Source organism: Pyxicephalus adspersus, chromosome 7 (assembly GCF_032062135.1).
Source record: "Pyxicephalus adspersus chromosome 7, UCB_Pads_2.0, whole genome shotgun sequence".
NCBI classification, from domain to species: domain Eukaryota; kingdom Metazoa; phylum Chordata; class Amphibia; order Anura; family Pyxicephalidae; genus Pyxicephalus; species Pyxicephalus adspersus.
The window spans coordinates 51,090,882-51,103,820 of NC_092864.1; the positions used below are offsets into that span (position 1 = coordinate 51,090,882).

A 12,939-nucleotide genomic window follows, 5' to 3' on the forward strand; every position below is an offset into this window, starting at 1 on the left:
AATAGAATATTTACTGCTTTTAAATAAGTTTATTTGTTTTTTTTTTTCACAGCCTGAATCCTAAAATGACTGGATGACATTTTAAAAACAATAAAGGCCAAATGTAGTGAAGACTGTAATTTGCCGATAATGTTTCTAACATAAAATGTCAGACTATTTTGGACAACATTATATTTCAAAAAGGTTTTGGTTTAATGCAATGGTGTATAAAGATAGGTAAACAGGTAGGCGCACGGAGGGGTGGATCTTTGTAAACACTAGTAAGCATTTAATATTGAAATAAAATATTCTAAACAAGTAAACTATGACTGAGCTGAATAAACTCCAGCAGCACATTTATTAATGCGCCTTACAAGGGTTTCCCAATTAAATGGGGCCTTTACCAATGCAGAGATGTACAGACCAACCTAACAATAGCTCTATAACTAATATGCATACCTACTTGTATGTATGTATATCTTTTTAGGGAGATTTAAAAAAAAATCATGTGTGCCAATTATAAGTAGACAAATGCATAGGCTTGTTTAAAATATTTTTTTCTATTTTTAATTTTTTTTTTTAGTACTGTGTCTGTGTAATTGTGTCTGACAATTAAAGTATTAAACAGATGAACACTGCCACCTTCAGGCAGCAATGGTAACTGCAATGAAATCTGCAGGCTGAAGGCTTGTTTTGTCAATGAGTGCTTGTGATCATATGTGATCACTGTAATCAGGAATCACTCTGATTAGTTGCCCATTGTCACTGGTGACTGGAGCTCTCATGATATGTGGCATTATGTTAGGAAACTTTAAAATGCAGACTGGACAGAAAGGAGATAAATATCCCATATATTTTCTAGCCTAAAATTACTTCTTGTTTTTTATCACTGTCTACCCCTGAGAAATTGCAAGACTTCAAGTAGACCTGTCACAAAACTAGGTAATTTAAAAACTAGACACACATGAAAACATGCTACTAATGGGCCTGCTTTATTAATGCTCTCCAAGACTGTAAAAGATAAACTATCCTAGGTGAACATGGGTGAATGGATCTGGTCCAGAACTGAAAACCATTTGCCAACTAAAAGGAAATCCATTCCAGGTTTGCTGAATCACCCAGGTTCATCCATTATAGTCTGCTCTTGGAGGGCTTTAATGAAATCAGGCCCAATGCATAAAGACATTGTATGTCTCTTGTCTAAAAGATCTACCTCCTGGTGTTTTTTGGTTTAGGTCTGCTTTATTTATTGTGTATTTGTCTGTTACAGACCCCCCTGATAAATAAAAGGTTGTCACAAGAACCGGAAGTGGAGAGAATCATTTTATTGGAGCCTCAGAAAAAGTAAAGCATTACAGGAGGTCTAACCTTTTCCTATTCTATCCACAAAAAAAAATAATAATCTAGGTATAGATATACTTCAAGTTTTCTTATACATTAATGGACATTCCTTATCTTTGTACACAAATACACACATATATGCTGAGAAGTATCACACAGATACATTTTAGAGAAGGCAAAAAAAACAAAAAATAAATGTGACGTACAAACACAATAGTTTTATTAACCTGATTTGTGGTTGACCGTTGCACTTGTAATAGCCTTGGTGCTGTCCTTGAGCGAACCCGTTTTTTGCTTATTTTTCGTTGACTCTAGTGCTTTGAGCTTCTTGGCATGTTTACTGCCTTTGTAGTGCGCCTCGGCTTGGCTCTACAAAGGAGAACAAATCAGGCTTACTTCTTTATGTTTTAATACAACACAATGGGGTGATGAATTTAATGGGGAACAACACAAACACATCACAAACCAATAAAAAAAGAATCTCCATTAAAGTTTGCAGTGCACTTCTACGTGCTACTGTATTTCCCCGCATTAAAAAATGGTCAAGTTTTATATAAAAACAATGGAGAAAAAAAAACAAGAGGAAGGCAATTTTCAACCATATTATCTGTAATTTAGCTGTAACTTTTCTTAGTAGCAAACTCCCGTCATACCTTACCATTCCAATAAGCAGGTCTAAACTTTAGAATTATACTAGATATGCTTTAGCAGATGAATTACAGAGACAGGCTACAGGAAGAGAAGTCATCACTTACGTCATAGTGGTATAAAGCCTAAATCAGGTTGTGTGTATTGGAGTTGTACAACATGCACTGGGAGATTGATGTTAGCTAGGTCTTCAGTAAAAGAGAATGGAGACCATACTGATAATGGCACCCACAGTGGACAATTGCTGCAGATCATAACAGCTCACGTGACCTGGAACTAAAGTATCATGAGACTTTATTGGTTATAAAGTGAGCATTTAATTTTTTCAATACCACTAGTATGTCTACCAAATCTTTTTTACTTGGACCTAAGCCAAGTTGAATCTGCAGTGACAGCTAAAATGTGATAGAAGTGGCAGAGCAGACACGAATAGCACCAATTCTGCAATAGATAGAAATGTCTGAGCTCCATGCTAGGTAAACTTCCTGAGCCCCCCACCCCAATTTTAAAATTTCCAGCCTTGAAAGTCTCAAGCTCTTTTGATCGGGGTCCGATACAGAAATGCCCCTTGTACCACCCTGATGGCAGGCTCAAGTTTTTTCTAAAATTCTGCATAAAGCAACATTTAGCAACTGGGTGTTTTAGGCTATGTACACATATGCAATGGTTCTCGGCTGATATCGGACGAGAATCTGGCGTGTTTGCAGCACTCATCATCCATACGACCATTCTGGTGGATCCATGGATGATGAACGATCTTAATGAAAGTATAGGGAGAGTGCACATCGTCCATTGTCCAAATGACCGTCCTGGCGGATCCACGGACGATGAACGATCTTAATGAAGTACAGGGAGAGAGCGCAGCGGGGTGCCACTTCATCATTCTCCCCCTCCCCTCTCCATAGAGTAAAACAGTGTTCTATGTACAGCACTCGTTCATGCATCTTGCAGTCATCAATCATTGGAAAGGATCGTGAAAAAACAATGACAATTCACTAATATGCTTTCTTTCTTCTCTGTTTCTTTTTCCTGCAGATCGGGGCAGACAGCTGACACCGAACCCTCCAGTTACAGCTTTGGGCAAGGTTAAAAGAACTACAAATAGGGCTTTCTTAGGGGGCTGCAGAAATTTCCCCTTATGTATAGGTGTATTCAAATAAAATGTGTAAAGCCTGATTTCATTATGGGCCATTTCAGACCCATAATCAATGGCATGAGAATCGGTAATCTTTTTTTTTTTTGCATGCTGCTACACACTGCTACCGCAGATAGTGGTGCAGTTACGGCTATCCAGTCCATCATTAAACACTTGCACCATTAGTCTGGTGGCCCAAAATAGTGCAGTTTTATACCATGGGTCTGAAAGGATCCTAATTCTCCAAAACAATATGGCTGGTGGAGAGGAATATTTCCATTATGTTGGGATTCAAGCTGAAGTGCACCATTATAGAGCTCTTGCACATTTTAAAAAAAGCTACATAAGGAAAAACATTGGATCTAATGGAATGCAATAATTTGATCAAATGGAATGCAACTTGAGAGAAGGATCTTTGTACTGATATGGTTATGCACATGTAAAAATTGGGAATTTATTACCTGTTACCAGGTATCTTTTGTTAATGAATGATTTAAGTTGAAGGTCTAGGTAGGAAAAAGGTAGGAAGAATGTCTAAATCCCTTACTAATTCATGTAAAAGTCTGATCTTGATTAATAATTACAGATAGAATATTCTTTGCCAGGCTTACTATCATGAACTCTGCCCTAAGAACGGCGCTTGGGTTCCTGCAGATTTTTAGAGAATAAATGTGAAGACGATTCTACATTTAACATTTGTATTTTAAATTGGCACAGGTACACTTTAATATATATCAATACATTGTTTAATATAAACTGGGCATTCCATCATTTAAACAGCCTTGTACTGAATAAAATTACTAGCATTAGTATAAGCTAAAATTATCTGGGTTCTAAATGGGCAATTTCATTATATGTGAATTGTATATCTTAATGTGCCATAAATAAATTAAATATTCCCTTGGAACAATGTTGTGAGGGATTTAATCATCAGACCAATGCTCTAATTGGCATAATTGCATTTCCTGTATTACATTTGTCCTGTGATATAAAGATATGTATAAAGCAGAAGGAATATTAGCACTGCAAGATAATATTGTAAAATGAAACAGGAAATCACAAAAATAACTCGCATGGGAGATGTCCAGAGATAGCAATACATCTTTATTGTGCTCATGTAATTATTTTCCACAATATAAGTAGAATGTGTTCATTACCATGTATTATTAGCTTCCCCAGGTATGTTTCAAGTTGACAAACCAAATTTTTTTATCTTTCCTGTATTTAGCTATTTTGTATATATAATTTCTATTACAAAATCATTTTTGTAAATAAAAATTAAAGGACTCATTTGCATATAATTAATAGTTGCCCAATCATATAATCTAGATTTTTAGATTTTTTTGGATTTTACAACTGGATGACTTAAGTCAACATATTGCAGCTTACTAGTTCTTAGGTGATAGAAGCATTAGTCATTTTTTTTAGGCTAGGGAAATTTTCAGCAAGTACAGATTATACCTGTTGATCATAGCAGAAATTGTCACTTTCTGCAAGTTTTAATCAAAGCATAATATTATCTTTCATCTATAAATCTGTGCTTTTGTCTATGTCACCCACCTCACAATCCCTTGCAGCCAGCAGCAGCAGCCCTGTTCAGAAATCCTATTCCCTGGTTACTTCCTTGTCTGAATCATATGACCACATGAGAGCAGCCCCCTTACTCCAGAGGACCAAGATTTCTGCAGAACCGCTCCATCTGCTGGCAGTGGTGTGAACACCACCTAAGCTGGCTATGCTCCAACACTCCCTCTGGTGGTGGGTTTGGATACCTGCTAGTCACATGATCTGCATTAGCCACATGACCTCCCCTATAAAAGGAAGTGGCTGGCAACAGAAAGTTGCCTGAACAAAGAATTCACTTAGCCTTGGATTCCATATCCCTGGCTGCATTCCTATTTGATTTTTGTCCCAACTAAGCCTGTCTAGACCATATGCTACATACCCTAATTAAAACTGTGTTACTAGTGCACACTGTGATTTTACCTTGCTGGCCAGATATACAAAATCTGTGTTATATATACAATATCTTATATTATGTGTTATAGGGGCTGCTATTGGTTTTCAAATTTTGGAAATTACTTACCTCCAATGTTTTATCTTTACATTTTGAACTGAACCAAATGAACAATGCACACTTTATTTATTTTATATATTTTTATTTTATTTTGGTAAATTTGTCAAATTCCTAACAACTGTACATGAACTGATTTTTACGAAATACATTAATGTGAATGGAGAGGAAAGCAAGTTGGTAAAAGCAAGTCGAAAGCAACTCTACAGGTCTGCATTCTACTGATCTCAAATGCCAAACCTCTCTCCCTGGAAGTACCTGAAAGCATATTACATTTTTATGGCTTCTGAGTCAGATGTCTGTGTACATAAGTCACAATACTGAAAGCCCCATAATTTACAGACCACAAATCAAATCCAAAAATTATTAAATAAGGAGAGCTTATATTAGAAAGACCTATAAAAACGTAGATTCCTAGTGCAAAGGCAGTCAGTCCAACCTGGGATGGGCGGGCGTTTACTCTAAAATAACATATGCAATATAAATTGAACATACCAGTAAAATGTATGCTTTACTATACACCTCCTGGACATTCTATAAAAAACTATTTATCCCTCTAGAATAAAACATTGCATTGGTTCTGCCTTAAATAAGCTGACAACTATCTTCCTTCAGAAGCGAAACATTGTTACACTTGCTGCTCCTGGACCATCTTACAACTTTGGAATGTTGATTGAACCATTGATTGATTAAATCATTAAATAGCCACCCTTGGGTCCTTTCACAGAACTCTAGACAGAATATTGTTCTATCTGCAGAAGTTTAGAGAACTGATGCAAAGGTCCCTACCCCCCTTCCTTTACTGTCTAGTTGGGTCCTGCCCAGTATCTATCACCCCTTTTACTTCTGATTAGCTGCATTTACCATTAAAAGATGTAAATTTGATAATTCAGTGTCCCATACCTGATAACAACTCAATGGTTACAAGAACAAACAACCTAATTACATGATTGAGATATATATGTTCATTATCTCTCAGGCAACAGCCTGTGTAGATATAAATGCCAATTTTTTACCTTTGTTTTTAAATGTATTGTATTATACCTAATATGAACTTAAACCTAATATTTAAAATAAATGTAAACCTATAACAATCCCTGATTTTCTAATAAAATGCTTTCCTTTGTTAAAGTTTGTCTACTTGTTAAACTAAACATACTTGTTTGTCATTCTGAGAGGAAAAACCTAGAGACTATAGATATGTTCTATACACTTGTAAAGCTCCAATATTTTCTTGGGAAAATTGAGATTGGCTGGGTTGGAATTCATCAATATTTTTTTCCTTGACAACGGACTAGTGCTAGGGGGGTATGTTGTGACTGTATCCCTCACTATTTCCCAGAGAATAAGATACTTCCAGCATTGCTTTACTAAACAGTTCAGAGATCAGAACCTCTGAGAACCATTTGTGATATATAACTTTAGTTGAGTTGTGGTGATTTCCACTGAATAGATATAGAATGCACTGCAAAACCATTATTTACACATGTATTACTTTTATTTGTCTTTTACCAAAGGATTAATATCCCTTAACTTGAAATTTTAATTTAAGGAGATTAAAGAGATAATTATAGGTGCAAAGCTGCAGACATATTGTACAGAAAGTTCAAGACTCATTAACCTTTTCCAGGTAAATCAAATGGCCTTAATTGAAACTTCTACTGCTGTCAATGCCGGTTTTACTTTGTTCTACAACTAATGAAAGATTGTTAATTGCATTTGTTTTAGTGTCTTTCCTAGCTGTTTCTTTGCTATGGAATTTATTAAAAGTGACTACTTTTAGAGATGTGCGATGTTCACTTAACACCTGATTCGGGTTGATTTCTTATTAAAAAAATAGGTCCCCCATCTTTCAGTAGGTCCAGTGGGCACATGGGTAGCATTAGTAAAAAAATGGTTTTCCAAACTTTTTTTCTATCATCCACAGCATAAAAAAAATCTCAGAACCATTGTCCAACAGTACAAACTTTTTAGAATTCCAGCTTTTCTGGAACGGTAGGAGTCACTGTAGAACAAAGGTTTTAATTCATATTTCTTTCAAATTCCAGAAAGCATTTTCTGATTGTATTCAATGCATAAGGAATTTGTTACCAGTTCACCAGGTACATATAAATGTACAGGAGTAAATACAATCAAATACTTCTGGGTTCTGAAGGACAAGTAGCGTTTTTAGTGCTTTAAGATGATCTCAAAGCTCTTCTCAGGAGTAAGGCTACATACACAGTCAGATGATTCTCATCCAACGGACGACGAACGATAGTAATGAAAGTGAAGGCGAGAGAGCACACCGGGGTCCCATCTCCATAGAGCAGAACAGCACTGTATGTACATTTCTTCAGCTTAACCAATCAACCAACAGAATCCACATTGCAAATGACCAGGTAAGTACTGACTGACATCTATTTTTGTTTTGGAAGAACATATGTCTACAGACAATAGGCAGTGCTATGGGAGGCAGGCTATCCCTCTAGTAAACAGGTCTATTTATGACTAGAGGAAACTTTCCTCTCAACCTGTGAAATTAAACTATAGGCCTATTTCCATTTTGAAGATGATATCCTATTAATCTGGACAAATCACAGAAAGAAATATTCATATTCCCCTAAAAGGTCATTCATTGTACAACAATTACATTGATTTACCTTCAACTTTCCTTTTTCACTTGCCAGTTTTCTATATACCCCAAATGATAATACAGAACAGGACTATACAAACCTTCCTATACTATAAACCAACAGAGCTCCCAAAATACACAAGTCTAATATTTATTGCCAAGCATTTATATATATATATATATATATATATATATATATATATATATATATTCTAATTTAGAAGCCAACTCTGTCACTGTAGAATTATAACCCAAGGACATTTTCCACAAGTAGGTCATGATTTCATCCAAATGACAACTTGGCTACTAGACATGAATTCTTGAAATACAACCTGTAGTTGAAAATGGCAGAATCCGTGGTCGTGGTCACACAGCAAACCCCAACAACACCTAAAGGGAAAATCTCTAAGTGCCTACAACCAATACTTCTTTAAAACAGGTGCCTTAGAGACATTTTCCTGAACTTGCCGCCACTCCTTTGTTCCAGGTAACCACCCATTTTATGGCAAATGATAATCAGAATTAGTGTTCAATGAATAGGGCCCAAGTTTATCTGTTTAGGGCTCTGCTAAAAACTCTTTGATAATTGGTACAAGAACCACATTTATTCACCACTGTAAGCCTCTTATTGTACACAGAGAGAAGCACTACAATTGGAAGATGATTGCCAACCACCAAGTAATAAAAGTAACTTCTGCTTTATACCTTTACACAAATATATAATGTATTTGGTTTTACATTAACCAAACTGAATCTTGGATGCTCAAGTTGATTTTTTAACCAAATACGAACAGCAACACTAGTCAGAAGTGATTAGGCAAACACAGATACTACAATCAAATATCCAACAGAATAATCCAACCCTGATTTTTCCATGATAGTCTATCTTCTCCAGCCTTGGAGGGTTTTATTAAATCAAATCAGGCTTTAAATAAAAACGTGTCATGGGGACACGCTGGAGGGCCAGCACATCTGTGAACCAGGCTACAGCATGCAAGATTATGTACTTGTGCTTTAAAATTGAAGGATTTGGAAACATTTCTTAACACAATTCATGCTCTTTCAACATGCTGACAGAAGGTTTACATTGGGGAGGTGGCTTCAACAATGGCTTATTTAACATAATTAGCTTGAACTTATTGACTGCAAGCTTCTGGACTGCTGACATCCCACTGCTAAGCAGTAACCACACAAAAAGCAAAAACATTATATTTAGACACAATGTCTATATATATATATATATATATATATGACATTTTAACTTGCATCTGAAAATATGCCAGGAAAAGGGGACTGCTTCCTTCTATTTTTAATAAGCTTTCAGTTAGGTATAATGCTCAGGATATCTTATCTTTGTCTACCTGCACTAGATTTTTGAAAGAACTTATTCTGAAGATAAGAGTTGTATTAGCACACCTGAAGGTTTAATATAAAAAATGCTGAATGGTGCACGGAAGAGAATTACTGAGGAGGGGGATCCATGTGAATAGTCCTGGAGGTAACATTAGAAGGAGGTGACTTTAGTGGAGGTGTATGCCAAAGGCTATGCTTAAAGTAGTCTCCTTAAAATTAAAGTAGAGCCAGCTCTTTGTGGTTAGATTCAGAAGTTTCAACTGTATTTCGATGTAATTAGCAGTCAGTGGAAGACTGACATAGGGCAGGGGTCAGCAACCTTTACTACCAAAAGAGCCATTTTGCCTCCTCTTCCACTAAAGAAAAATAGTCTGGAGCCGCAAAACATAACACAGTTTATAAACTTTTAAAAGTTTTAATATTTTTTTAATTTAACCTGTTACAACAAGTGTGCATGTTTAGGCCTACTTTGAAATAAATTAAACACTGAACTATCATCCTGTTATATTAGCTGGAGGCTTCTAAAGTAACAGGGTAGATTTTTTTGATGGACAGAGTTCTTTATGTTCTGACGATGCCTTAGTGATGAAATTTTAAGGGGTGTTAGCCACAGGTGTCCCTCATTTGCAGCTTTAATTTTGTTCACCTGTACCCCCCAATCTTGAGTAATTGGGGTTCAGGTGCTAGAAGCCTCCAGCAATGTGTAACAGGGTAGATTATTTTGATGGGCAGAGTTCTTTATTTTCTGACGATGCCTTAGCGATTCAATTGTAGGTGGTGTTAGCCATAAGTGTCCCCCACTTGCACCTCTATTTTGGTCACCTGTACCGCCTCCCCCCGTTCCAGAGAAATTGGGGTTCAGATGCTAGATGCTTCCAGCAATGTGTAACAGGGTAGATTTTTTTGATAGGCAGAGTTTTTATGAATTTTTAGGAGGTGTTAGCCACAGGTGTCCCGTACTTGCACCTCAAATTTTTTTCACCTGTACCCCCGTTTCCAGATAAATTGGGGTTTAGGTGCTAGAAGCCTCCAACAATGTGTAACAGGGTAGGGGTTTTTTGATGGGTGGAGTTTTTAGGAGGTGTTAGCCACAGGTGTCCCTCACTTGCACCTCTAATTTTGTTCACCTGTACCCCCTTCCTGTTCCAAAGAAATTGGGGTTCAGGTGCCTCCAGCAATGTGTAACGGTAGTTTTTTTTGATGGGCAGAGTTCTTTATGTTCTGATGATAGCCTAACAATTAAATTTTAGGGGGTGTTAGTCACAGGTGTCCCCCACTTGCACCTACATTTTTGGTTTTGTACATCTCCCTATTCCAGAGGAATTGGGGTTCAAAGGAGGAGGATGTCATTGTACACACCCATTTGTACACGCCCCGTGGTAGATTTATTTCACTGGTAGATTTTTTTCATTAGAACACTGGATAGGGAATCCCCCTCCTCCGCAGTGTCTTGGGAGGAAGGGGATCCCCCATCAGAGATCTCCCCGCGGCAGCCGAATTGAGCCAGAACAAGGAGGCTGAAGAGCCGCATGCGGCTCCGGAGCCGCAGGTTGCAGACCCCTGACATAGGGGAATAGTGCTCAAAGAGTGAGCAGAATGGTGAATGAATCAAGCAGCAGACTTCATGAAAGGTTGAAGTAATGCCATTCTGGTTTTTGGTAGACCACAGAGGAGAGAATTCCTTTAGTCACAATTCCATGATCATAACCTTCACAAACATTTTAGTTGTTTCACACATATAGAAAAAAAAAAAGGAATAGGAAATGTTTTAAATTGAAGATAATGGGATAGAACGTGCTAATGTTTAAATGAAAAAGCAGAATTAAGTACATGCATTATAAGTTTGAGAAGCTGAGGGTATTTGGATTCCGATTGACAGTATGTTATTAGGGAACAGTGCAAAACATCTCTGCAACATGGATTGTAAGCAAGTACAGAAAAAAATGTATCCTACAGTTGAGAAACCAAGATATTTTAAAGCAAGTGTCAGAGGTTTCATGTCATTGAACTATGGCTTCAACATGTATTTGCAAATGTGCGCAATGAAAAAACAGATTTTTATTTTTTTGCTGGCTAGCTTGAAACCCTAGTTGTGCATGTTTAAAGTTTTTAAAGACTTCTCTATAGATACATGTCAAATTTACCTCTTTCTCACTAAAGATCAGGCGCCTCTCTCTTGTGCGTGGAGGCAGTTCTGATCCTAGGTGTGCCTGCTCCTTCAAGTTATCAGTTTTGTCGAGCCCACTGGCCAATCAAGAAATAGCCTCTTAATCTTACCTACCTATTTAGCGTATGTGCAATGTGTCTCCACTAGTGTGTACCCCCATAGCTTTGCTAGCAAGTTCCTGTACACCTGTTGCTTAATTCAGTACTTCCTCTGTCCAGCTCCTGTGTTAACCCCTTGTTGTCCAGTCTGTTTCCCAGCCAATTCCCTTGTGCTGTTCCAGTGTTCCCCTTTGTCTGTGGTTCCCCCTGTCACCTGTGCTTCCTGTTGCTTTCAGTGTCTCCTGTGTTCCCTGTGTCCGCAGTGGCCCCTGTGTCACTGGTGTATGTTTCCTGGATCCCTGGTATTTGACAACTGGCTTGTGACCTGACCTCTCTTGCTTGCTGCCTGCCTTGACCCCGGCCTTCCTTGAGAATTCTTCTGCATTTTGATTTGGTACCGTGTATCCTCCTGCCCACCCTGGTGTGCCTAAGGACCGCAACCTGGCGGTAACCAGCAATGCAACATCCTCACCACTAGAGGCTCTGGAGAAGATCTGGTTACTGCTTAGACTCTGCGTCTTGGTCCGTCTCAGGGCTCACACCATTTCTGTTGAAGCCATAGCGCCCCCCTAGTGGCCCTGTCTCCCTAAGTGTGACAATACAGTGGGGTAGGCATAGCTTAAAAACAATGGAAAAAAATGAAAACAAAAAAAAATGCACCAGATTTAAGAACTAGTAGTCTGCAATATATCACATATTTGTTTTTGGGTCTACATATGTCCTAATTTAGGCTGAAAAACAGCTTAAGCTGGTGGAGAAATACAGATTTTGTTATAACCATCACACTACTAAATCATTAAAACTAGAGAAAAGAAAATGATTGCAAAAGTGGTGTTCAATCAGAATATTTGTTTACTATACAAAATATATAGTGAAACCTTCTAGATGGCTATAAGCAACAACAGTAAAACCATCCTTTTATACTGCAAAAAGGACTAGGAAGGAAGCAAACGCCTTTTGATCTCCTAGCTCTGATTCCCAGCATGCCCACTTATCTGTCCTAAAATCACGATTTACTTTTTATTTTTATCACCATCTTCTAAAATTACAAAACTGTGAAAATTGAGCATGACACTTCCCAGTTAATTTGGAACCTCCTAGGTGAAATTACAGAATACAGTTTTAATGTGTTAGGCAAAGATGTTTTTTATCTTTAGCAGCGATGTGATGTGAGAGAGGGAGAGAAAAAAAGAGAGAGAGGATAGGTGGGTGAGAGGAAGGGAGAGAAATAAAACAGAGAGGGGAAGAGAGCGAGGCAGAGATAAAGAGAGACAGGTGAATAAAGGGAGGAAAAGAAAAGAGAGCGAAAGGAGGGAAAAAAAGGGAGAGATAGGGAGAGAGCGAGAAAGAAAGAGAGAGAAACAAAGGAAGAGTTGGAGGGAGATAGAGAGGAGGAGAGAAAAAGAGATGCAGGTAGGTAAATAGTGAAGGAAGAGGTAGAGAAGAGAGGGAGGGGGAGAAAGAGGAGAGGTAGAGAGAGTGAGTTAAAGAAGAGGAAGCAAGAGAGGAGGGATAGAGAAAGGGAGGGAG

General features: G+C 37.7%; 1 protein-coding gene across 1 annotated transcript in view; it reads right to left on the reverse strand.

Moving 5' to 3' along the window:
- ZNF385B (zinc finger protein 385B) overlaps positions 1-12,939 on the reverse strand; it is a gene marked incomplete in the record, with an annotated part of 278,010 nt that overhangs the window by 32,566 nt on the left and 232,505 nt on the right. The window contains 1 exon segment of the mRNA XM_072418408.1: positions 1,548-1,689. Coding sequence (XP_072274509.1) covers positions 1,548-1,689 — 142 coding nt within the window.